We start from the raw sequence: 27887 nt of genomic DNA on the forward strand, positions 1-27887 counted from the left end.
CTGATCAGTAACTTCTCATAATGAGTGAATGCACACTTCTCCTTTTTTTAAAAGTTTTGAATGTTACCATGTTTTATCATGCTATTATTACTGTACATTTACCCCCTTTTTATTAATTAAAAAAATGACATTTAAAATGTTACAAGAACTACAGCAAAAATAAATAAAAATAATGCAAGAAAATATTTGTATCAATATTTATGAGAAATTTTATTTGAATATATCATTATATGAAATGTATTAAGAACATATCATATGAGAACTACTAGTATGAACTCTATTGACTTCAATGGATTTGATTAAATTACTTTTAACTTAAAACCTACGACTGCTCAAAACAGTCTAAATGTATTTAAAAAGTCCCAAAAAAGCACACCATCCATTATAAAAGTAATCCATACGGCTCCAGTGGGTTAATAAAAGCCTTCTGAAGCGTAGCGATTCATTTTTGAAAGAAAAATATCCATATTTAAAACTTTATAAACTGGCTTCCTGTGACAGCCGTACACGAGTCGTGTTCCGGCGGAAGAGTGACCTCCGACCCGACATATGAAGTAGGATGTAGCGTAAGCTTAGGTGAGAGTAAACGCTTCTCGTGGTTCAAACAAATAGAGCTGAGCAACAAACTCAAGATCCTCTTCTCTCATATCGAAATCCTCTGACATTTCTCTTTAAAAATTCTCGTTTTAGACTTCTAATTCGTGACCGGTGTTTTGTTTTGTTCTTTCCTCTGCGCTTCCGAGTTCATCAATACATCATGCGTCGGGTCAGAGGTCACTCTTCCGCTGGAACTAGACTCGCGTACGGCCGTACCGGAACCAGTGATTACAGTTCATGAAGTTGTAAATATGGATGTTTTTCTTCCAAAAATGCATCTCTGCCTGGCTGCACATGGGTGGAAATCTACACCATCGCTTCCCTCAAATCCGTGCCGTACTACCGTCCATATCGCTGACAAAGTGTATATGGCAGTCAACCAGGTAATATCGGCCATTCACACAATGGTGGTGCTCCAGGTTTTTCAAGCCAAGGTGCTGCAGGCTTAAGATTAACGGGGTCCGGATTCTGAGTCCTTCGGGAAAGTTGCGCTTGGACCTGGTGCTCAGGGTGACTAAGGTATTACAAACTCAATGTATTGGACGCAGTCTTGTTGTTTTTCAGTGTCACTTATGGCTCATGCTGACAGACATGCAAGATTCGTAGAAGGCACTGCATTTGGACGTGCCCATAAGCCCCTGTAGTCTCTTTGGCGATGCTGTGGGATTTACATTACATTTATTCATTTAGCAGACGCTTTTATCCAAAGCGACTTACAAATGAGAACAATAGAAGCAGTTAAACTAACAGTAGGACAACAATATGCAAGTGCTATAACCCCTCTCAGTTTAATTTTGGTGCAGGTTTTTTTTTTCTTTCTTTTTTTTTAATAGAAGAGAAAGTGTTAGTACTACTGAATCAAGTGCTGCCGGAAAAGATACGTCTTCAGCAGTTTCTTGAAAGTGGCTACTGACTCAGAAGCTCTGGTTGAGTTAGGCAGATCATTCCACCAGCAGGGAACAGTCATGGTGAAGGTCCGAGAAAGAGATTTTGTGCCTCTTTGAGATGGTACCATTAGACGACATTCGCTAGCAGAGCGCAAGTTTCTGGATGGCACATAAGTCTGAAGTAATGAGTTTAGGTAAGAGAGAGCAGTGCCAGTGGTTGTTCTGTAGGCAAACGTCAGTGCCTTGAATTTAATGCGAGCGGCAACTGGCAACCAGTGGAATTGTGTGAGGAGAGGAGTGACGTGTGCTCTCTTTGGCTCGTTAAAGACTACTCTGGCTGCAGCATTCTGGATCAATTGTAGAGGTTTGACAGAGCAAGCTGGAAGACCAGCCAGGAGAGCATTACAATAGTCCAGTCTGGATAAAACAAGTGCTTGGACAAGGAGTTGTGTAGCATGCTCTGTAAGAAAGGGCCTGATCCTCCTAATGTTGTGCAAGGCAAATCTGCAGGACCGGGCAGTTCTAGCAATGTGGTCTGTGAATTTCAACTGATCATCAATTACAACCCCAAGGTTCCTAGCTGACCTTGATGGAGTTATGGATGACGAGCCTAGCTGAATGGAGAAGTTGTGACGAAGTGTTGGGTTGGCCGGGACCACAAGTAGCTCTGTCTTCGCAAGGTTTAGTTGAAGGTGGTGGTCCTTCATCCAGCCAGAAATGTCTGTCAGGCAGGCTGAGATACGAGCAGCTACCGTCGGATCGTCAGGCTGGAATGAGAGGTAGAGTTGCGTGTCATCAGCGTAGCAATGATAGGAAAAGCCATGTTTCTGAATCACAGATCCTAGTGATGTCATGTAGACGGAGAAGAGGAGTGCTCCAAGCACTGAGCCCTGAGGCACCCCAGAAGCTAGATGTTGGGTCTTAGATGCCACACCTCTCCACGACACCCTAAAGGACCTACCTGAGAGGTAAGACTCGAACCATTGGAGTGCAGTTCCTGAGATGCCCTTCATCTTTAGGATTGACAGGAGGATCTGGTGGTTAACTGTGTCAAAAGCAGCAGACAGATCCAGCAGGATGAGCCTGCTTCGCCAGGGTTTGTCGTTGGGATCTTTCTCAGAAAGGTTTTTGGAGATCTTTCTCAGAAAGGTTTTTGGAGGCGCAAAAGCAATCTAAGGCGCTGAGCCACTTTGTGCCTAAGCGGGCTTCAGTTCCAGATCTTTCTCAGAGCAGCGCTCGTCTCATCTTAGCGGCAAGACACACCATATGCTGCATCTTCTTCAGGCTCGAAGAAGGACCCGGAGCCTGCCGTGAAGCCCAAGTCCAGATACTTCAGGCAGGAACCCCACCAATCAAACCCTACGACTGAGCTCCAACCTCGTTCCTGTGCTTTTCCCCATCGAAGCGGAGGAGGATCACAGAGCAAGAGAGTTCGTCTTGCTGTGTTACACCCATCCCTTGCTGGTTTCAGGCGACAGGAGTGGGGGGTTGAATAATGGTTTGCCAATAAAGTTTGCAATAACAATAAAAGCAAACATCTCAGAAAAAGGGGTCTTTTCCTCCTCATTCTCATTTGCACAGTATAACCAGGATCCCGCCATCAAGCTGTGTCACGTGTGGCGCACGCTTCCGGTGGTGTCGGAGTGGGTAATGAATACAATTGTGAACGGCTCTTTAGTTTTGTACGCAGACCACCCCGCTTCTGTGGCATGATGCTGTGAGTGGTGCCAGATCGGGATGCGTCTATTTTGCGAGCAGAGATTCAGTCTCTCCTGGCGAAGCAGGCGATAGAGATAGTGCCACCAAAGCACAGGGAAGGCGGTCTATATAGCCTCTACTTTCTATTCCCCAAAAACGACGGAGGTCTCCGGCCCATTTTGGATCTGAGACAGCTGAATCGTGCACTGGTGAAAAGCTTGTTTAAAATTATTACTGTGCAACAGATCCATGTGCACATTCAACCTGGGGACTGGTTAGTGTCAGTGAATTTAAAAGACACTGATTTTCATATCCAAATAGCCTTTCGTCACAGAAGCTTTCTGAGATTTGCGTTTGAGGACGCTGTGTATCAGTTCAAAGTCCTCCCTTTCGGGCTGGCCCTAGCTCCGAGTGCCTTTACAAAGTGCATGAACGTGGCGCTTTCTCCTCTCAGGCAGAGTGGAATTTGCATTCTAAATTATCTAGATGTCTGGCTTATCATACCCAGTATCCGGATGTGTTGGAAAGCCACAAGCATCAGCTTCTGGACCCCTTACAATCTCTGGGGCTAAACGCTAAATTCTAAACGCGAAGAAAAGCGTACTTCAACCTTGGCAGAGCATTGGGTTTTTGGGGCTGAACCTAGATTCACGTGTAATGCGAGCCACCTGTCTCAGGTGCGTGTGCAGTCCATGCTCAGAGCCCTCGCCATATTCAAGCCAGGGGATCCGTTTCTCTGAAGTGTTTTCAGAGGTTACTGGGACTGATGGCAGCTGCAGCGGTCGTGTGCCGGCTGGGACTTCTGCATATGAGGACGCTTTTGCTTTGGCTAAAAGCCTGTGTGCCACACCTTGCGTGGCAGAGTGGCCAGCTGCACGTTATGGTGACTCGCAATTGTATGCGCACATTAACCCCTTTGGCTCGACAGGACCATGTACGAGCGAGGGGTTTCCGTGGGCAGAGTGGTCAGATGAAAAGTCATGATGACGGATGCCTCATTGATGGGCTGGGGAGCCGTCTGGCTTACAGCACTTGGACGAGTGCGCAGTCGAAGCTGCATATCTACTTCCTTGAACTGAAGGCAGTATCTTTAGCTTTGCAGCACTTCTTTCCATTCTTGAAGGAACGCCATGTTCTCATTCAAATGGACAACTGGGCAGCGGTATCGTACATCAATCACCAAGGTGGTATTCATTCTCGCCAGCTTCAGATTATTAGAGGTCTTCACGGGTCCACTTGGATCCGAAAACCCGAGGTCCGACCCGAGACCCGAGCGGGTTCGGGTCCAAAACTCCGACGAGTGTCTCGGACACGGGTCGGGTTCAGTATTAGTGGCCTCGGGTCTCGGGTAATTTAAAATAAATATGCCTTTTCCAAATGGACCCGAGAAGACCCGAATTCTTTTAAACTATGTTGGGCATTTAAGAAAATTGCAGTATTTAAAACAACTCTATGACACCGTTCTCTCACTTTTTCTAAGTGAGAGAGCGAATCCGCGCTTCTACGTGCAAATGGGCTATAAGCATAAGCAGGGTTACCTCCGCATTTATTTAATCAGTTGCTCGCTCCACATAAACCAACCCCTCCCTTTGCCAAGAAGAACTAGTGCGCCATCATGTGGATGGATGTTTGACTAAATGCAAGTATTTGAATTGTCGTTTAGCCAGGCCTGTCAATCAATTTTAAAAATACGCGACACTGTCAGAAAAGCATGGAGGCGATAACAGAAATTCCGAAAAAAAAAATCCGGAAAACGAATGGTGGTTCTAATCATCGTATGGTCCGGTAAATAACATTATGCCAAATTTTATAGGACGTAATGGGTTACAGTGTGATTGACATTTTAGCACTTCGGCACGCTTACACTTGCGCGTCTAAATGTGCATTTTTGAGAAACGCAGGGCTGCAGGCTGTGCACAATGTAAATGCCGTTCAGGTCCAGTCGGGTTCTAAAGGAAATGGGGTCAGGTCGGGTCGGACTCGGGTCTAATTTTATCGGGTCTGTCTCGGGTCGGGTTTTTCTTTAAAAAAAATAATTTATGCACGTCGGGTTCGGGTAAGTAGTGATTCGGGTCGGGTACAGTTTTTAGGACCCGAGAAGACCTCTCCTTCAGATGCTAAGACTTTTATTCTTATGGGCAGACAAGTGCTTCCTGACGATACGAGCAGTCCACGTCTCGTCGTCTGAACTGCGTTGCAGACATGCTGTCCAGAGGCGGAGCAGTCCGCGGAGAGGACCTCAGAGTTGAACGCACAGTTCTGTTCGCTGACCAATGACTCCTTGGAAGGGGATGCTCTATCGAGTCGCTGGCCAAAGGGAGGCAAATTTGCTTTTCCCCTGACCAAGATCATGGGGTGCTGCACAAGATCAGGGAAGGGATTCATTGTCAGTCAGTCAAATTTATTTATAGAGCACATTTAAAAACAACAGCTGTTGGCCAAAGTGCTGTACAAAGTGTAGACAAGTATCCATAAAACCACAAATAAACAATGCACAAAACAATGCAATACCACTACAGCCGCTTATGACAATAAGCAGCAGTAAATAAATGGGTTTTAAGCAACGATTTAAAATCAATGTATGAAGGTGCAGTCTTTACATAAGATGGGAGATTGTTCCAAAGCTGTGGAGCAGCCACAGAAAAGGCACGATCTCCTTTTAATTTTAGACGTGTCCTCGGGACAGTCAGCTGTAGACTACTGGTTGACCTGAGATTTCTAAAAACATTATGGTGGGCTGAAAGGAGATCAGAGATGTATGGAGGACCCAGTCCATGCAATCCCTTATAAACAAACAACAGTGTTTTGAACTCAATACGATGTTTAACTGGAAGCCAATGGAGAGAGAACAATACTGGCGAAATATGTTCTCTTTTCCTTGTTCCTGTCAGCAATCTAGCAGCAGCATTTTGGACCAGTTGAAGACGTGACAGTAGGGACTGTGAGACATCCAAGTATAGTACATTACAGTAGTCTAATCTTGATGAAATAAAAGCATGTATCACAGACTCCATGTCTCTGGGTGATATTGTTGGTTGCAACGAACTGGCCCAACCATCCATGGTTTCCAAAGTTAATAAATCTCCTGTTAGCCCCCCCGTGGGTGATTCTGTTAAGCAGGGACCTGCTATCTCAGGCGATGGGCACGATATTGCATATCTGGTAGGTCAGCGGGACGGCCAGACAATAATCATATTGCTTTGGACACGATTGCAGAAACAAGAGCCCCTTCGACCAGGTGCCTCTATGCTTTAAAGTAAATGGTCTTTGTGTTGGAGGAAAAATGAAGACCCGGTGAGATGTGCTGTCTGTGTCATCTTATCATTTTTACAAGACATAATAATAAGATAAAGGGCGTACATCTACTTTAAAGGTGTATGTGGCCACCATTTCAGCTTTCCACAGAACAATCACATCCACAAATCAAATCAGTCAATAATATCGCCTGATGTAAGACCAGTCCGTTAAAAAAAGTTTGAGACTAGAAGAGCGGTTTATCCATTATGGCTGAAGCAACTCAGAATGTAATAACTGCACATAATGCAAGTCAAATGTAACAAATGTTCATAATGTAATAATTTTTTATCAAAATGTAATAAAATTGTGAATACAATGTTTTTAATAATGTTATGAGAAATGCATAATGAACTCAATTTATAAGGGAAAAAAGACATTTTGTATTCATTTTATAGTAATCCATAATTATAATTTCCCAAAAGTGCACTAAGTTGATTTAATTTTAGTCTTATACACTTCTAATATAGTAATCACAATAATCATGTATATTCATGTTAAATGAGGCACTTCAGTTTGAAGATGAATTTTAAATGTTTTTCAATTTGATTTTGGATTTTGATTGAAACGGTTCAACAAACATTATGAGGGAACTAAATCAGACCCATTATTACATTTAGTATATCAATCATTATGGTTGTGTCCACCTATTTAACTTAATAGGTTGGTCTATTTGAGCGTCAGTTTACCACTAAGATTACATCAGCCAAAAGGTAAAAATTAGGAAACCTTTATTCGGGAACTCTCTAATGACCACACTAAACAAGTGCAAATATAGGTGTGTTGCTGACCTTCAGCTGTAACACACACAGCAGCAGCTATTTCTAACTATTTGGATGGTATGCATATTTTATTAAGTTAAGCTAGCTAGGTTTAACTTGCCCATTAAGAATCACAAGTAACACTGCAATAATCTAAGATCGCACAAATGGTGTTAAAAGTGGGGATTTCAGCTGTTCTAATGTCAGTTTCTCTTAACGTAATAAGAACAAGCCAAATATCAAAAATGTTTGATCTTCATTTATGATGAGAAGTATTTTACATGATAAATTGTTTTATTGTTTCAAGTGTGAAATGAATTGGTGTGGTTTTTTGTTTCCCATCCGAAACTAATGAAATGTCTGCCATGTTAATTTGTGCCCTTAATATATTTATGTACCGTAGTAACCATTTTATTAAAAGCAATAAAGCATTAACAATATAGCATCGCCCCTAGTACCCAAGGCAGAAATGGATTCACACCCGTCGCCGGTCGTTGATATTTCAGGAATCGCTAGCTTCAGGGAGTTTCAGTACAAACACAGTGAAATATACAATCACATTCCCCACCCAAAATCCAAATGGAAGCTTTACAATATTAAACACTTGTCAGAGACCAAGCAACAATATATGTTTGTGCAATCAACTGTATTTACATGTGAATTTTGCAAAATGAATAAAACAACAGGTCTGATGAATTATACATGCAAGCTAATGCACCAGCATTCTCTACAAGCACGTACAAACCAGATTTACAGGGGCAACACCGGCCAGAATTTACAGAGACGAGAAGCACAAGTACAGAATGTTCAGACAGCATCCATGCCCCTTGATGAAAAAGAGGAGGAGAAACCAAGGCCCATTCCCCTCTGCGTGTGTGTCTGTGAGCGGGCCATCTCGTACTGGACGTCCAGGTTGCGAAACATCTCTTCCTGCTGCTGCAAGGTTTTAAGACCTTCTTCGTTAGTAGCTCCTGATGAAGTGCCTTCCTCTTCACCCTATGGGGAACACAATCAATCAGAACATTTCTATATTAAAGAGGACTTTATTATGCCCTTTTTCAAAGTCTTGATTTTGTTTTTGGGCTTGAACTGCTTCGAGCGAGTTTGGTAAATGTCCCGCCTTTTACCACAGCCACCCGTTTCAATACACTACTAACTCAACCTTATTCTATGTTTGCCTTGGGCAGGAATTATTTAAATGAGGAATTTTGTGACGTGTTTGTTCCCGGAAGAAAACTGAAGACTACAATGGAGGCGTTTCAGGGAGTTCAGAAACAGTGACACTGATATAGAGAGAATAACTCCCGCTGGAGTGACTTTGTGCTTTGTAACTTTGCAGACCCTTTTTCATACTCAAACAACAACATTACAGACTAAAGAAAGTTGAACATGTTTAACCTCTGGGGTACTTCGGGACAAAAATGTTCCGATGCGTTTTTAAAAAAAATGTTAAAAATTGTAGCTTCATCGGAATGGTCCGAAACTTGGTGACTTTTTTGGTACTTGGTATATGAACACCCAAAAAAATTGGGGACAGGATTTGAAAAGTCTAAGTGGTCGTAAAAAAAAAAAAGTCACACTCAGGACCTTCGGGTCAAAAATGACCCCCATTGGAAATGAATGGGAAATTGGCAAAAATTTGAAAATAGAGTTTTTTTGTGCATACAATCTACAAAACAGCCAGGATGCAGAAAAAAAGCACACAACAGTGAAGGGGTGAATCTCTTAAAACAATGGGTGACAAAATGTTTTCCATTTGTTCTCTTTATAATGCAATGTTCAGGTTTGACTGTATTATAAAGTAAAACTGCCACTTCAAATTACCATTTAAACCAACCAAAAACTTTTTTTTTTTTTTTTTTTTTTTAAATGACAAAAATAGTCTTTGAGAATCTGTTATTATATATTCAAATCAACAACCTGAAAAAAATTAAACAATATGTGAAAAAATCACTAAAGTGTTTCTACCATAGGTTTCTACAGAGAGCTGTAAATCCACTAGTGGTAAAAATGTGCTATTGCTTGATAAAAATGCTCAGTGTGTCCACCAGATGGCTCCGATCTCATTTCAAAAATTGCTTTCATGAGGCCTAGACTTGACTCTAAAATGAAATACAGCTTTAATAAAAATTTTTTTTTAATTATATATATATATATATATATATATATATATATATATATAAATTTTTTATTATATTCAATGGGGAAAAATGGGTCTTAATTATTGCATAAATATTAATTATAAATCATAAAATTATCTCAAAACACCAAAAAAGAAAAGAAAAATATTATTGAACAAAAATATATTTCATTGATTTTACTCAAATAAAATGTATCTTAATGCCGCCCTCCGGGTCATTTTTGACCCGAGGGTCCTGAGTGTAAGTCTAAAATGAAGTACCCCAGAGGGTTAAAAAAGCATAATAGGACCCCTTTAAAATATGAGAATTCTCCATTTCACATATTAAGAACATTTTAAATAGATAATGTAATATTTAATACAGGAAAACACTTACTTTAATTCCCATAAGCTTGCGAAACTTCACATTTTGGTCTTTATTGCCAAAATTCAGCTTCTCCCAAAGCTCAGCTGTCTGTGACTTGTCCTACAACATAAACATATATTAATACTGGACAAATGCTTCCATGTCTGAAATGCTCTGAAAACATACTATTACATAATGAAAATAATTTATCAAGCTCAAAACTGTATTTACAAAATTCAGCATTCTTTATTGTCTGCCATTAATAAAGGCTATAGTTATGAGACAAGATTATGAATGTTAAACTACATGACGTCTCTCCAACGGAGCACTTCCTGTTAGGGTGCTTTTACGATCAAACGTCATGATTATCTCTGTTTCAATTGTTGGTTGTTTGTTAGTTGAACCCATTTAAGAGATTGACCAATGATCATAAAGAGAAAACAGGCCTTCATAGAGTAAAAGTAAAGCACGATTTCTTTTCAAATCAAAAGAACTGGAGTGTTTGATTTTGTAAGAAATGTGTACTTTTATAATTTTAGGATGCAATAAATCGATCAAGATATTTGTTACTAATAACTATTTCTGTCTGAATTAAATGCTAATACTAAAACTTTGTTTAAATAATATGTAAATAATAAATAAATAATATTTTAAATAAATGTGTATCATGTTCTTAAACTGTATTGTATTGGCATGTTTTTTGCAACACTAACACAGTCCAACAAGACAGACAACGACACTGCATGCTCATTTTGAATTCAACTGAACGGTTCTGTAGTTTAAAGAGATATTACACGTAAACGTTAATAAAAGCCTAAATCAAATCTGGTCACCATCTAAAGCAATTCAGAAGACTTGAATTAAACCGCTCCAGTCATTTGGATTTATTTTACAATCTGTTTATGAACGTTTTGAAGCATCAGTGTTTTGGCTGAACAGACTTTCAAGGTTGAGACAAAAATCTCAGATTTAATTAAAAATATCTTCATTTGTGTCGTGAAAATGAATAAAAGACTTAAGGGTTTGGAACGAAATGAGGCTGTGTAATTGATGGCAGAATTTTAATTTTCCATTTAAACCATTTTAATGTTATATTGCACTATAGCGGCCTAGCCTTACAAAATTGTCAAATTCCGTTTAAGATTTACAGCTATTTATATTTATGTGCATTTACAACCCCCCACATCTGACTGTGTTTGTTTTGTATTGTATAAAATGTATAATGTAAGAAACAGAACTAACGACCCATCCAAACAATTTAACTGATAACCTGACAATTTAACAATATAACTTGGCAACAACCCTGTGCTAAAATCTATTTATTACACGCCTCTAGTAAAACCTAACAACACAGGCGCATCTAGGTAACAGAAGTCAGCGCTTTACGCTTGCTAGGAACTTTTATTCCTCGTGGAAGTTTTGCGTTTGGTGAGCTAATAAAATATTAAAACTCAAATCAATATTTTGTGTAAAGTTATTTAATTATATCATCCGGGTATCGCAGACTCACTTGTTTCGTACAAACGCAGCTGCTGCCATTTTGTTAATGGATTTTAAGATATATAAAACAGGTATGATTTTAAAACAGTTTCATATCAAATCAATATCTCTTATCCCCATAATTATTTATGTGGTGAAATGCAGTGTAATAAGTGGTATGACTATACCGTATCCTTAAATATCCGTCTAGTTTGAACTTGCCGCTCTAGCAACTGCTCTCTCCGCGGAAGCTTTGCGTTTAAAGAGCTATTAAAATATTTTGACTCAGATCAATATTTCATTTCTAAATGTTTAGTTATGTGACAAGTAGCCATGTAATAACTGGATTATGTACATCCAGACGGTTGTTATCGCAGAATAAACCCCTTCAGGCTGATGATCCTGATCTCCCTGTCCGGGTTTATTCTGTGATAACAACCGTCTGGATGTACATTATCCCTCACATAGCAAGCAACTCTTGTCCTCACCCCTTCTTTCTTCCCCTGCCACAACTTTTTCCTCTTCTTTTCCTGCTCGGCAAACTTCATTGGGTTGACCGCTGAGGGATTGTAGTAGCTTGGCACAGCAATGCCAGTCTCGGCCAGCGTCTTGGCCTGAAGCGCTGCCATCTGAGCTGCCATTGCGATCTGGGGAGTGACCTGTGTGCCCGAGGCCAGCAGAGCTGCGACGTTCAGCGCTGGACTGGGAGCAGTGGTGACCGGATCACTCAACGGTGGAGCAGCCGCTGGTGGAGAAACAACCAACAGAACATCAGACGGAGCGGGTCAGATGTCAAGACATTACACCAATAGCCATGTGACTTGTGGGAGTGACTTGCCTGCTGCTTGCTCTTGTTGCCGTTTCTCCAACAATTCTTTTTCTTTCTGTTCTTGAAGCTTCTTTGCTCTCTCCAACCTAAGAGTGTGAAGTGAATGTGTTTACTGAACATGACGACTAGAAAGCAGTTTAAACGTCACTGATCTGCTAGAGGTGGTTTTCACACTGGGCACGTCTGCTGCGGTCCGAATCAGAGTGTGATTATTCCCGGCACAGTTGGTCTGCTTTCAAACCCATTGGATTCTGTAGAACAGTGGTGCATTTCCATTCATTTTGGATTACAAACGGGCAAAGCGTGCGCAATGCAGGTCGCTATATATATATATATATATATTCTTTTAATTTGGTTCCATTATGCGCAATAACAGACCCAAGACGTAACTTAACCCTCAGACGGTCTTCGGTCATTTTCTAAAAATCACAGCTTCATCGGAATGTTATGAAACTTGGTGACTTTTATGGTATGTGAATACAAAATAAAATTGAGCTCATGATCCGAGCATGCTAAGTGGTCGTAAAAAAATAGTCACACTTGTGGTCTTCGGTCAAAAATGACCGACCCATAGGAAATGAATGGGAAATTTACAAAAACACAAAAAATCTCTGAATTTTTGTCTGTACAATCTACAAATCGGCCACGATTCTAAAAAAAAGTACACCGCAGTAAAGGGGTGATACTCTATAACATCAAGAGTGCAAAAAAAAATCACACCCACCCACACACACACACATACAAACACACTTTTATACACATACACACCAATAAATTCAGATTACAAAAAATCTGTTTGAATTTTTAAAAATCACAGCTTCATCGGAATGTTACGAAACTTGGTGACTTTTCTGGCATTAGGTATGTGAACACACAAAAAAATTGAGTTCATGATCCGAGCATGCTAAGTGGTCGTAAACAAAATAGTGACGATTTTGGTCTTCGGTCAAAAATGACCCCCATAGGAAATGAATGGGAAATTGACAAAAACACAAAAATTATCTACAAATCGGCCACGATGAAGAAAAAAGTGCTCAGCAATGAAGGGGTGAAACTCTAAAACATCAAGAGTGAAAAACATAACATAATTAAAATAATAATATATATATATAATTAATATAATAATTATTAAAATTATTAAAATAATAATTAATTAAATGTTATAAACCTTGGCAAAAAGTATTATTTGAGAATTTCTAAAAAAAATACATACAATCCACATCTTAAAAGTAATTTGGTCCAAAAACAACTAGAATTCACAAACATCTCCATTTAGAGCTATACAGGCATCTAGTGGTAAACCCATGCAATAACATGATTTATTTAATTTTATGTTTAATAAATTGATTTTTTTTTTTCCTGAAAGCCTAGTCTCTATTTTAACCGAAAATACTGCATAGAAGAAAAATAAAAAATAAAATAAAAATAAAATAAAAAAATCATTATTTTCAATGGCAAAAAATGTACCATAAATATTGCATAAATATTAATACGTTCAATCAAATTGTCTCAAAATACTAAATTAAAAAGAATAAATATTATAGAACAAAAATAAATTGCATTGGTTTTACTGGGATGGAGGAAGTTTCATTTTTAGGTGTCCGGTCACTTCTGACCGGGAAGGCCCAGGATGTGACTCCGAAACGAAGAACGTCTGAGGGTTAACAGATCTCTGGGGGAAGGTGGCTTTATGCTGATCAAAGTCTTTTTTTGAGGATACAGCTGATTGTAAGCAATTCATTAAAAACGCAAAAACGCTGGATGGAAATGCACAAAAATGCACATGCGCTCAATTGAGGCAGATAATTTTATCCATTATTTACTGAATAAACAGAGGACGTGATTGGATAACTGGACTAACCAGCAGATCAGTTTCATTGCACAGCTTCTCAAATGTTGGTTTGATCATTCTGAAATGCCAGAGCCAAAGTCTGTCATCAGAAAGTGTCTCTCAGGATTGTGTTTTCATACGCCAGGCATCCGAACGCAAGTCAATATGAAATCAGTTTATTGTGTTGCATCTGTGTGCTTTGAGGCTCAAGTGATTTATGATGCATGGAAAAAAGCCACCGTTGCTTTCCCGAAAGCAGCAGCTTCCATTTTTATAACGGATATCTTGCACCAACTTCCCAGGAAGTTAAGAGTTTTGTTCTCTTGAACAAACAGGACAGAAATGGTGCTTTATTGCCAAACGTTTTGTGTGATATGCATATTTTGCGCACAAGTTAAATTCGCAACTTTGGATGGAAAAATAGCAAGTCTGCCTGCTGATCCGCACATCAGCATTCAACATAACTAATCTGTCATGCAAACCGTGCTCTTTATCAGACTAAACTGCCAGTGTGAAAGCCTGCTTATTGTACTAACAATCAGCTTGATAAAACCCTCTCAGAAAAGTTCATCTCTACTTCAACAAATGTCAAAGCATTTAGCAGTGTTCACATTAGTATGAAGAGACTACAGGTTTGTGAGGTGTTGTTGAGACAGTAAGTTGCTTATACACTGAACAAAATTATAAACACAACACTTTTGTTTTTGCCCCCATTTTTCATGAGCTGAACTCAAAGATCTAAGACTTTTTCTATGTACACAAGAGGCCTTTCTCTCTCAAATATTGTTAACAAATCTGTCTAAATCTGTATTAGTGAGCACTTCTTTGCCGAGATAATCCATCCACCTCACAGATGTGGCATATCAAGATACTGATTAGACAGCATGATTATTGCACAGTATGATTATTGCACAGGTGTGCCTTAGGCTGGCCACAATAAAATACCACTCTAAAATGTGCAGTTTTCTCTATTGGGGTGCGGGGGGGCATCCGTGAAGAGAACACCTCTCCAAAGTGCCAGACGCCATCGAATGTGAGCATTTGCCCACTCAAGTCGGTTACGACGATGAACTGCAGTCAGGTTGAGACCCCGATGAGGACGACGAGCATGCAGATGAGCTTCCCTGAGGCGGTTTCTGACAGTTTGTGCAGAAATTCATTGGTTCTGCAAACCGATTGTTGCAGCAGCTGTCCGGGTGGTCTCAGACGATCTTGGAGGTGAAGATGCTGTTGTGGAGGTCCTGGGCTGGTGTGGTTACACATGGTCTGCGGTTGTAAGGCCGGTTGGATGTACTGCCAAATTCTCTGAAACGCCTTTGGAGACGGCTTATGGTAGAGAAATGAATATTCAATTCACGGGCAACAGCTCTGGTGGACATTCCTGCAGTCAGCATGAATGAATGTGTTTCGGATGCTCTGGATCGGCGTATACGACAGTGTTCCAGGTCCTGCCAATATCCAGCAACTTCTCACAGCCATTGAAGAGGAGTGGACCAACATTCCACAGGCCACAATCAACAACCTTTTTTGTTTTTTCAATACAGTAAAACTGCACATTTTAGAGTGGCCTTTTATTGTGGCCAGCCTAAGGCACACCTGTGCAATAATCATGCTGTCTAATCAGCATCTTGATATGCCACACCTGTGAGGTGGATGGATTTCCTCGGCAAAGGAGAAGTGCTCACTAACACAGATTTAGACAGAGTTGTGAACAAAATTTGAGAGAAATTGGCCTTTTGTGTATGTATAAAAAGTCTTAAATCTTTGAGTTCAGCTCATGAAAAATGGGGGCAAAAACAAAAGTGTTGCATTTATAATTTTGTTCAGTGTATGTTGTTTTAATAAACTGGGGCCGGATTCACGAAAATCTTAAGAAAAGACAATTCTTTAAAACAAAAAAGTTAGTAAGAATGTTCCTAAAAATTCTTAAGAAGTTCTCAAATATTTTATTAAGAACATCTTAAAAATTTTTTACTTAAGAAGAAAATGAAAGGTGTTATTTGATTGATATGCTATTTTGAATGATTTGTTATTTGGCTTAATTGCTGAAGACTCGCTGAATGAAAAACACCTCAAAGCCCGTCTTTTTGCACTGCCTGCAGATTACAGTAGATATAATAAGCGTACAAATTTTCATCGCGACTGGTTTGACGAGAGTTAATCACTCAGCATCGTGTTTTTTATGCGTCATGTCAAATTAAAATCGCTATTTTAAAGTCCCCCTGTAGTCGATAATTTTATCCCTTAAAACTCATCTTTGATCACCAAAATGACATATTTAAAAGTTTTTTCCTGTGAAAAAAAGTTCTTCATGCTTCAAATAGCTTGAGTGTAACTAACGTTACCCTTGCTTCATTTAGTAAACGTGGATATATGAATATTCAAATTAGCTCCGCCTCCACTCCGACAAGCTCAGAGATTCACATTCAACTTTACTGAGGTAAACGCTGCACAATGGTATCGCTCTTTACAACGTCGGACACATAACGGTAATTGATTTGATTAGCCTTTGCTTGACTATTTTATCAAACAGCTAATAATGTTACACAAACCATGTCCCCAATCGCCATCTCAGTCTGCCTTCTAAAAATCAGCATCCTTAGAAACGCTTTGAACAACTCAGTACGTCAGTGGAGAAAGGCAAATTCATCATAACATCGTAATATACATCATATACATCATTCACCCGTTATGTTGCTAGAAGTACCTGATTTTTCATATCAACAGAAAAATATAGCAGGATAACCTGGCTTCTCTTGAGACTCCTCTTGAGACTCCTCTTGAGTGCGTCATATACGCGCAAATGATCAATCGGTGTCACTTCAGACTGAGTGCTCGTCCACATTCATGGTACTATTCAGTAATATGCATTATATTTAGCTAGTGTTCTGTTGTACTGCTTAATATTTGAAACAACCCAATAAATTCATTAAACATCTTACATTTGGGTATTTAAGCCAGGTTGGAAGTTATCCTACCTTTGAGAAGTTATTTATGATGATTTTTAAGAACATTCTTTTTCAGGAATACAAATACTTAAATTTGATCTTTAAGAACAATCTTAAGAAAAAAAAAATAAGAACATTCTTGGGAAAGGTTTTTGGGAAAACAAAATATGATATTTTTTTCTTAAGTTAGAAATTAAGAATGTTTCGTGAATCCGACCTGTTAGGTAGAGTGGAAATACAACCGATTTTGACAAAATTTCTAATCAAACAGTTATAACCTTTTCTGGGAGTATATCTACACATACACAGTATACAACAAAAGTGAGTAAACCCGCTTTAATTATAATTTGACAAGTATTTCCTCTGATGAACAATCGAAAACAAACACCTTGAAAAAACAGGCCACAAGGTACAAACTCAATGCAAAAAAAAAAAAAAGTGAGGAGACCTGTTTAACTTAGAAGTAATGCAATTACTGTAAGGTGATATAAGTCAACATGAAAAAGAAGATGCGAGAGTCTTTTCTTCCCTATTGTGACGTATATCGAGTGAAATGGCTTCTAGGGCAAGAAAAAAAAAAAAAGTAGGACGGGACTTGATTTTGTCTATTGGGAATTGATTGGATGGTGGTGGTTTGCTATTGGTGGATCTCATGTGAGTGACAGGTTGCCCCGCCCTCTCGCCAGTAAACACATCATCAGAGAAGAAAAGGGAGATGTCACTGCAAGAGGGAGGGGAAATTATTTTCATTAAAGATTATGAGGGCACATTTTGATTTCATGGTGATTTGAAGTAATATTGCACAGGTGCGTACTCACTTCTGCTATATACTGTGTATAAAGTCCAAATAGTTTATTTTGTGCTTCCAGGCAACAGATGTCACTCTACCTTCTAGCCAATGCTTCCTGAGCATCCATGGCTGTGTTTCTACCCCTGAAGGTCACAGGGCTAACTGACCGACTGCGACTTTTTCTCCGCGCTTTCTCTGTCCTCTTCTTCTTCTCCCTAGATAAAATCGGACCATCTCACGGTTTAAGCACAAATCAGCATTTTCATTCAGTTTCACTCACAAAAAAGATCCCAAACACAAAATCTTTGTCCACCTGCTCTTGCTCCGGCTCCTGCTGTGATGTCTGTGTTTGCTTCTGGAGTTTGAGCGAGACCTGGCCCGTCTCTTTTTCTCGCGACTCCTCGATCGCCGTTCACCACTGCGTGAGCGAGATCTTCTTTTGTCCCAGTTTCGACCGTGATGTCGTCTTCGGGGAAAACATTAATTCACATCTAAGCCTTCACATACTGACACTTTGCATGAATGAAATCAAATCAAAATGACAAACGTCAAATGAAAGTACCTTTCCTTTGAACGTGATCTTGATAGGCTTCTCGGTCTGGAGGACTTCTTGTCTTTTCTGCGATGTCGTTCCTCCACTTCTTCAGACAGCCTGTCTCGGCCTTTATCTGACATCTCCATCTGCTCCTCTGATCCACTCTGACATTTCAGAGCTTTCTCAGAGTCTTTCTTCCGTGCCTGTTTTAAGAAGAATTGGTCTCTTTCAGGAAAATAGTGCAATAAAGAGAGTTAGTAAGTTGATTTAACAACAAACTTAATTCTGACAAGAAAAACACTATTTAAATGATTATTTAAAAAGCTCTTCCACCACCATCCGAGTGCAGCATGTACAGTTACATTTAACACAAATGAGTGCACTTAACCAGCACATTTACACCTAGTTCAATACCAAAAAAAAAAAAAAAGCACGGGAGATCTGTCTACCAGAGGGCATCATCTTCATTGTGAGATTTCATTCATTTGAACTGGCATTTTCTTTTCTCATTTTTCTCTTACACAGTCAACATGAAATCAAAATGCACCCCATTTACTTTGCATGTTCCTGGTCTTATTCTCCTCGACTAATCGGTCACATTATAGCTTTGGGATTTGTTGAGTGAATTTGAGCTAGCCACTGTCTTGTTTCCCAGCAGGGAGAGTCTCAAAATATGGCCTAATTTTACATTTATATCCTCCATACATCTCCACATATCTGACCACAAGCTCAGATTTGACCTCTGTGGACTACTTGCGCTGAGCTTCGTGACGCACTTCCGTTTTGAAAGAGTGCAACACATTTGTTTCCGGTTATGTATATTTTTCAATGTGCTGTCACCTAGTTGACTAAACGCTTCCCTAAATGAGTGTCAGCAAGATGATTTAAAAATATGGACAGGAGAAGAGATATTCTGATGACTACAGTGTAATGTTTTAATCCAACCCAAGCTGATCTGAGAAAACCACAGGTCGTCAGAGCTCGCCTAAACTAGTGACCGCGATGCTGAAGTGTGTGACCTGATGTATACGATCAGTACAAACATTTCTTTTTATTAAATATTTTAATCACTAATCTGTCTCATTTTTCATTGTCAGTCATTTCACTGTATTTACGTTTAAGACAGAATTAATCATTTTTATTCAAAGTAGTAGCGCTGTCAATGCATTACCGTTAAAGATGAATTAAATATCAAATATTGTTAGATTTATTTAATCGTGCGCATTAATATTAAACTATTTTAAAAGACTGGAATAAGAGCACCAATGCACACAAGCAATCCTTATCATTCAAATTAATTTAAAAATGTAAACTCAACAGGTATGAAATATATTCAGTAAAAGAAAAATGCTGTTAATGAGAAGACGAGCACTGCTGCAGGTTAGTGGGGGAAATATATTGATTTATTACTCTGAATTGAAAGAAAATATATTTATAGGAACATTTCAGCAGGTTCAAGATAATGCATGCTAAAGCAGAGATCATGATTCATTGTTTTAATCAGTTGACAGCCAAAAAACGTAGTAATAATCTGCGTTGTCATGAGTAATTGTCTATGTAGGCGCACTGAACGCTGTTACTGGAAACTCCCGAGTAGCGATAAGTAGAAAGCGCAAGTAGTCCACTGAGTCAATTCAAGATAAAGTAAATAGGGTTGGGAATGCTGTTTCATGTTGACTTTAAAGGGCATTTTACATGATACGAGAAAAACTTTTCTTGCAATCTTGCCATCTCTTATGTGTACAGGCACTGCCATACATGTAAGCAATGTAAAACACGGAAGCGCAAGTGGCTGAAATGGTAATAATTAATGATGCCCACTTGTGCAAGTAAACGAAAAAATCCTATTCTGACATGATTACACACATGATTTAAACATCGCATTGTGTTGCACGAAAGTGAGAGCTAATAAAAGGTATTTATAAATTTTAGGTGTAATGGCATTTATTTCTCCATAAATGTGTGGGTGTTCATTTGAGAAATGCAAAGATAATACAGCCATACAAAGGCAAAACAAAAATGGCTTTAAAGTTTGTGTTAAAGTGGATCTTATATTTACTGCAGCAGGGTTATTATAGTAAACTAAATTAAAAATATGGTAAAACTTTATTTTAAAGTGACGTAGTTACTACATGCATAATTATAAGTAAATAAACCAAAACCAAACCCTAACACTATAGTATGTACATGTAGTTAACATTACTCGCTTCTTATATGAGTAAGTACAATGTAACTTACTACGTCACCAAATGAAACCAAAAATATTACTGTTTATTGAAAAAGCTCAAATAAAACATAAATATTAGTTGACAATATACTGAATTAAGTTTATGTTGTAGAACTAAAACTATTAACTGGAAATAAATAACTAAAACGTAAAGTAAAATAGATTAAACCTAAAGAGCAATATTTAAAAACAACAACAAATAATAATAATAAAATGACAAAAGCACATGAACCATTACTTGCAAGTAACTAAAATTAACATGCAAACTAAAAAAAATTAAATATGATTAAGACTCAAACTAAAACAACACTTCACTGCAGATTTCACAATTTAAAAAAAGATGTGTTTAGGATTTGTAGGGCAGAATAGGTTAACTAAATATTAAATATAATATAATTTGAATAAATCTCAACGGCTGCGGTTGTACACAACAAAGTGGCATGATTCCTGTGAGCGAGCCTGTTCTACCTCCTGCCCGGCTCTCCCATTGAAAGTGAACTCACGGTCACTGTGTACAGCGTAAAAAGCCAATTATGACCAAATTCATCTTAAAAATTTTTTATTTCAGTGGTTTTAAAACAGATTATAACATTTTGCAAATCTGCAAGCATTTATATGAGAAATGACCACTCATTTTTTTCCTTGCAATTCTGAGCTGGTATCTACAAAAAAAGGGGTTGTGAGACAAAAAGAGATCTATTTATAGGCAAATAAGTTTAAATGACTGATAGTTACCTGTCCAGGTAGTAGGCATATAATTTTGCTATCTGTCAGCAGCGTCTTCTGTTCAGAGTGTCTCTTCGTGCATTAGCACGCTGAGTGTAATTTATTATACAAATGTTATCATATGATCTAAAATACAGGACGTTAAAAAAGCTCCCAAACAGACATTTCTCTCCATCTGTTATCAACATGAATATTATTTAATATTACATGCACTTGTGATTATATCAGTGCTTTTCCTCTCAGTCTGGCATTTCATTTCTTACTGTCTAAGCTGCATACTTACCACCGGCTAAAACTAGAAATGCCAGCTGTAAAACTACTGATGATGATGTGACCAGTTTAATTTAGGTCTACATGACATCAATGGACTAAAATTAGTTACCTCTTTGCTTCTGCTGTGGCTTCTTCTGTGTCTCTTGTCTCCTAAAAGACAAAAAGATACAAATAAATGATTGTTTGAAGGACATTGGAGGATTCAACTGACATGTAACTTTTTTTTTCCCTCTGCTGACCGGTTTCCTATTGAAACAAAGTTGGGAGAGAACATAAAAGCCTTTAGCAAATAGCAACCTGGTAAAAACAGAGGTTGGTGAAATTGAACTTTTTCATCATGCATCTGATGAAGAGGCCCACAGTCATCACTGGCACGGTAATTAGGGGTGGAACGGTACATGTATTCGTATTGAACCGAAACGGTACGGGCGTCACGGTTCGGTGCACGAATTTGCACGGAGAATACACGGTACGAAAAAAAAAAACAACTCTTAAATAGCGATAAATTTCGCTCTATTCGCTTTTGGTGTGACTGAGCGCAGCAATGAACAGGCTGCGATCAAGATTGCAATGCTGGAGTGTGTGTGTGTGTGTGTGTGTGTGTGTGTGTGTGTGTGTGTGTGTGTGTGTGTGTGTGTGCGAGAGAGAGAGAGAGAGGGGCGCGATGAACAGTGTGTGTGTGTGTGTGTGTGTGTGCGAGAGAGAGAGAGAGAAAGGCGCGGGCGCGAATCGCGCGATCGAACAGTGTATGTGTGTGTCAGAGGCACGGCCGATCGAACAGTGGAAACATAAAAACATACTCCGTCATTTTTTTCCTACAGGACATCATTAAAACTGCAAATTGTTTACTTATATTTGTGTACACTCGCAATAAAACACAACTGTGCTTTTGTCACACTCTAAACTCTTGTCAAACTGTAACCTACAACTGTTAACAAAAGTTTTGAATGGTAGTATTATTTTATACGGAAATCAACTATTTATAATTCAGATGAGAATAAAGTTAGGGTTAATTAAAATGAAGGAAAACAAATATATTGATCTGAAATAGCAAATTAATTTTAAATTCATTCAGGTACAATTACCAAACATATCTCAAGGTCTTTTCGTCTTTTTAATCATTTAATTAATAAACTAATTATATAAAACTACTGTCAGTGCACTACAAATAAACTGGTTCTATGCCTTTATTAATAAAACTTATTTAAAAAATACAAGGCGTAAGACATTTATAAAAAAGCCTTCTGCATTTTTGTTTTGCTATTCACTTGTACCGAAATCGTACCGAACCGTGATGTCTGAACCGAAGTATGAACCGAACCGTGACTTCTGTGTACTGTTCCACCCCTAACGGTAATGTATCTGAAATTCAGCAGACTCTTTAATTATTTGTTAATTATTTTCTTACCGCCGCAGAATTTAATAAATGAGAAAAGAAAAGAACCTTTAGATGTTTGCATAGTAGTTTTTAGATGGACTCAAGGCTAACAGAAGCTGGGATTTGATTCTTGACAAGGTAAGGAGAGACTATTTTGATCATAATTTATATTTTTGGGCACAATGCAGCCAGTGGAGTGTCCATGTAGTGCCCTAAACTGTCATTGGCCACCCAAAAAGTTTACTTTATTACTGGGCATCTTTCAAGATTGAGGTAGGACCTTCAATAAGGCAATATATAAACTCCTTGGTTTTAAATGCTTGAATTTAGTCAAGGATAGACAGTGAAGATCAGTGACTGATGGGGAAATAACAGCTAATTTATTACTTGTGTAGCACTGCATCACTATTATTATCTCAAATACTGCTAGACAATATAAATGTTGGGCATAACCTGTATTGAGGAGAAAACTGCGATCTGGCGGGAAAAAACGGCCTAAAATTCACACTTTGACATCGGCACGTAAATTTGAGAGATCATATTACCAGATCAGAAGGTCATTGAGAAGGTGTTGTGCCTCCCTCTCTGCCTAGCAAGCAGCCAATAAATAATGACATAGCAACTCCATTGACACACCTTGGGGCACCCTAGCAACCATTTAGGGCACCCTAGCAACCATTTAGGGCACCCTAGCAACCGTAAAGCTAAATTAATAACAGCATCTTAGCATTTAATCATCATAGAGACGTGTGGGTGGGCTCTTTTAAAAAGGGTGTTAACTGGCTATAGGTATCACCCTGGCAACTGCCTTGCTACACCCTAGCAACCATTTAGAAGACCCAAACAACATGAACAAGCCATAACCAGACGCAAGAACGTCACAGAGATATGAGGGTGGGCTCTTTTGACCTAGACTGTCAAGTAGGCATTAAATATCACCTTGCCAATGTTGTAGAAAATAAGTCATCTCTCTTTGCAGAAGAAGTCACTTCCTCAAAGAGCATGCACAGAGAAGTCAAAATTAAACATGATTTAATGACTCGTAAATGTAAGTACACATTGATGGGCTAAGACACGAAACGAGCGGTTTGTGTGAGAAAACGAACAGTATTTATATCGTTTTTACCTCTTGTAAACACAGCCATGTCCAAGTGATCTGAGGGCGCGGGTTCGGTCTTTTCCGGAAAGCGCCGGAAGTGATCTCTCGCGCACGTGTACGTCACTCATTGTTTACACAGAACAAAGATTGTAGGTAAGACGGCTAATTAAAATGGTACTAAATTTGCGCTTATCCGGGATGTTTAAACCGTCGTAAAAGAAAACAATAATAAAATAAAAAAACAATTGTATGAGTGACGTACACGCGCGAGATATCACTTCCGGCGCTTTCCGGAAAAGACCGAAGCGCCGGCGCCCTCAGAACACTTGGTCGTGGCTGTGTTTACAAGAGGTAAAAACGATATAAATACTGTTCATATTGTAGGCCATCAATGTGTACTTACATTTACGAGTCATTAAATCATGTTTAATTTGGACTTCTCTGTGCATGCTCTTTGAGGAAGTGACCGTAGACCTGCATTATATGACTGACAGACAAGAACGGTTTGACCTAAAAATATCAATTTAAACTACTGCGGAAACAAAGACACCTACATCTTGGATGCCCTTGAGGTAAGCTAAAACATACCAAAAATTTATTTCAAAGTGAACTATCCCTTTAAAGACAATCCAGAGCATCCCACTCGTATTTACGACTTTGTGGTGGCGTTCATGCGAATTCAACTCGTAACGATCTTTTTGACATGACTTGAACGCACCATAAATTCAACCTGCACTGTAAAACATAATTGTTGGTTTAACTTAAAAATGTTAAACCTTAAACTTAAAAATGCGACCCGGGCCTGGACTGCACCAACATGTCATCATCAGCAGTGTTGGGGAAGTTACTTTTAAAAAGTAGTGTTTTCTCGTTACTCGTTACTTCTTAAAAAAGTAATCCGTTACTTTACTTAGTTACCCCCTTTGGAATGTTACTTTTTATGTTACTCGTTACTTTTACGTTACTTTTATGTTGCTTGACTTTGGGCAGAACCCAATATCTGTTCCTAAATGTGTAGGCCTACATAAAATTCTACTATGAACTCTACTTATTGAAAAACTAGAAAAAAAAAAAACTAGAAAAAAAGAGAGATTTTGAGATAGAAAAAAAATATATATTTACTTAAATAACATTTGAAAAACCTGTATAAACTGAACACCAAAGCACAATATTAACTATTGAGCGGTGGTGACGCGTTCATGAAAAATGTCACAAAGAACCGGCAAAAGAAATGATTATGAATATCGAATATCAAATATAGCAAGGAGACATAAACATAAACATTATTAATAAACAAGTGTTTTCTTTGTCAGTCAGTGTCGGCTGCAAAGATAAAGTTGACGATGCTGACTCGCGATCTTCACAGTAGTGAACGCGCCAGAGAGAAATGCACATTTCATATGGATTACATAAGCAGATAGTCTGTTTTCTCTCGTTTTGAATAGTTTTGTTTTAAAGTACACATTTCAAGCTTTCTATATATTTCTCAGATCTTTGAGGCAAGTAGCTTGCGCTAAGTTTCGGTTCATTTATGAGACGAGCTCAGTCCAAGCGCCGGTGTTCTGACGATTCATGCTACCCATCGAGATTTGCTACTTACTGGTTATGCGCATGTGCAGACTCAGTTTTTTTAACAAAAGGTAAATTTTCATGTGTTATAAAGTATTTTTTCTTTTAAAAATGATAACTACCATATGAATATTTGTACGGTCAGCCAGCTGAAGAAGAATAATTGAAAGTTTCAGTTACTAAGGAAAGGTGTGCTTTGACAAGTCAATATTTGATAATAATTTTTACTTTTCACACCGTTTAAAAAATAAAAACAGTAGTCTACAGTATACAGTAGCTACTCATAACTTAGAATTGTATTATAATTGTATTTCATATAATATATAATATTAATATAGATCGATTCGCACTACGGTAGCATTTTTCGACAAGGCAGCACAAATCGTCAGAACACCGGCACGGAGCTCCTGAGAAGTCCTGATTATATTGCCTGCTATATTTACTGCTTATTTATTAAAGACAATTGGTTGATGAAACATTGATTAAAATTAAGATACAATTAATACAAAACGAAATTCACTTTAAAGAAAGGCTTTCTACAAAAACAAACTTAATGAAGTGGTCAAAATCATGTCTGCCCACTCCATTTGTCTCCCGATTGCGCATCTTATGCTCTTACTCATGCTTTACACTTTTCATATAATCAACATTGATGAAATAAAAAAATAAATTATTTTATTTAAACATAAATATGAAACTAAATCGTTTTCTTTAATGACTAGGCTACAACACGCAGTCTATACAGAGAAATTTAATATCGGAGCGGGATTTGAGCGAACCCCGTCTATACTGTAAGCATGTGGGGGTAGAGGTACGATTTTCGAGCAATCATCGAATATTATTTTGCTTGATATGCCAATCCTTAATATTTGGTGTTTTAAATGCCTGTTTGAGGTCTCTGTGAAAGATTTAAAGCAGTCTTTTAGTGCCGCTTTCAGAGCGGTCAAGTCCGAAGAACTGTTACGTCCATAACATTGTTTCTTTCCTCATAAATGCGAACACGAAAAATTCAATACAATTAATATTTTATGTTCTGTGGAGAGCCAACCCTTCTTCATCCGGTGGGAGTATTACTTTTTGTTTGCGCAGTGTAATTCACAGAATTGATTGTTTTGCTACCAGCCTCTGTCACGTAGGCTACCATGTGGAGCTTGTGACGATTGCAAGCGCACAGCTGAGGAGACAGTGTTGCTGTCAAATCTGTCCATGGGAAAAGTAACGTTGTGCGGAATTGAAAAAGGAACTACGTTTCGTTACCAAATTTTCAGTAGTAACGCGTTACACTACTTGTTACCCGAAAAAGTAGTTACGTTACTGTAACGCGTTACTTTGTAACGCGTTACACACAACACTGATCATCAGTAAGTCTGGTTTACCTGACTTGCGCTTCCGCTCCACTGAGCGCGATCTGGACCGTGAACAATGCTTCGAGCTCCTGGATGTTTTGCAGGTTTCCAACCCGAACTCAGCGTCATTTGCCTGATAAATCACAAAACCAATATAAACATCGAGCCTTACTGTTTTGTTTACAATGTAAAGAATACGAAAAGCATTAAAACACTCGATTATGAACATTCACACTGGAGTGTTGTCGACTACTAAAGACGGTAAGTCGAATTATCCAGCTAATCGCCGTATGTTTGTGTGCATTGCGTGCTGGATAGCAGATTCCAACTAAATTATATTACTTGTTGACACTAAAATTTTGAACACAATAGGTTGCCATTTTAGTTCACAGCATTGTTTTGAGCCGTGCGATTAATTATTTTCTATTTAGCTTAGAATATGAAATCCGCCATTTTCCGAGTACAGAGTGCAGCCCATCAATCGCTGTTTCATTAATTATGTGCTTCTGTCGAATACGATCTTGCCCAAACAATAATCAAACAAATGTACTTGCCGCCATGTTAACGAATAAAGAAAGGCTGTAGTTATCGGTAGAACTCGTAAAGATCTATCCGTCTTTCATCCGTTTCTTTAGCGGTGGCACAACAATACCCGGATGTTTCTGTCTTCTTCTTCGGATATTCGCACAAAGCTGCAAAAGCACAGCGCCACTTGCCGCTGGACACTATAACTACAGGTTATAGATTATGAAGATATATGATGTGTTTGGAGAAAAAGCTTTGCCACACCATAATCATTACAGAAGAAATTATAAATGTAAGCATTTTCAAGTAGGCCTACTGCTTTTCAGCAGCGGTGCTTCAATGTGGTGAGATTTAAAAAAAAAAATAGCGTAAAGCTATTTGAACTGCCTCTTTGTGGGTCAAAAACACAGCCCAGTTCATTTAGTCCTACTAATTGTTTTTCCAATTTGTTGGTGAATTGGAAAATTACTGCTTCTTCTCAGCTAATTTAGAAGTCCTCTGAGAAATCTAATTGCGTCGGTATACATGTGTGAGATTTATTTCGTAATTGTTAGTCGACTTCATCATGGACAGACCTTTTTTGCCATCAGACGAATGAAATCAATAAGA

At 38.6% G+C, this 27887-nt stretch overlaps 1 protein-coding gene across 4 annotated transcripts; it reads right to left on the bottom strand.

The window, feature by feature from the left end:
* Nucleotides 1–7864: 7864 nt before the first annotated feature.
* rsrc2 (arginine/serine-rich coiled-coil 2) lies at nt 7865–26886 on the bottom strand. 4 transcript variants are annotated; one of them, XM_056247371.1, is made up of 10 exons: nt 26784–26884; nt 21471–21511; nt 21098–21177; nt 18163–18360; nt 17914–18066; nt 17699–17815; nt 12041–12117; nt 11691–11947; nt 9754–9843; nt 7865–8233 (listed from the first exon to the last, which is right to left on the bottom strand). In XM_056247371.1, the coding sequence occupies exons 4-10, from the start codon at nt 18279–18281 to the stop codon at nt 8045–8047; spliced, it is 1002 nt and encodes a 333-aa protein (XP_056103346.1). In that variant the 5' UTR covers nt 18282–18360; nt 21098–21177; nt 21471–21511; nt 26784–26884; the 3' UTR covers nt 7865–8044. The 4 variants fall into 4 exon arrangements, with proteins under 4 accessions (XP_056103346.1, XP_056103345.1, XP_056103347.1 ...); XM_056247370.1 differs by lacking the exon at nt 21098–21177 and having other exon boundaries at nt 26784–26886; XM_056247372.1 differs by having other exon boundaries at nt 18163–18338; nt 21098–21511; nt 26784–26886.
* Between the last annotated feature and the right edge of the window lie 1001 nt (nt 26887–27887).

The sequence above is a fragment of the Rhinichthys klamathensis genome, unplaced genomic scaffold (assembly GCF_029890125.1).
Source record: "Rhinichthys klamathensis goyatoka isolate OS25496 unplaced genomic scaffold, OSU_Roscu_1.1 h1tg000046l_1, whole genome shotgun sequence".
Classification (NCBI taxonomy): Eukaryota; Metazoa; Chordata; class Actinopteri; order Cypriniformes; family Leuciscidae; genus Rhinichthys; species Rhinichthys klamathensis.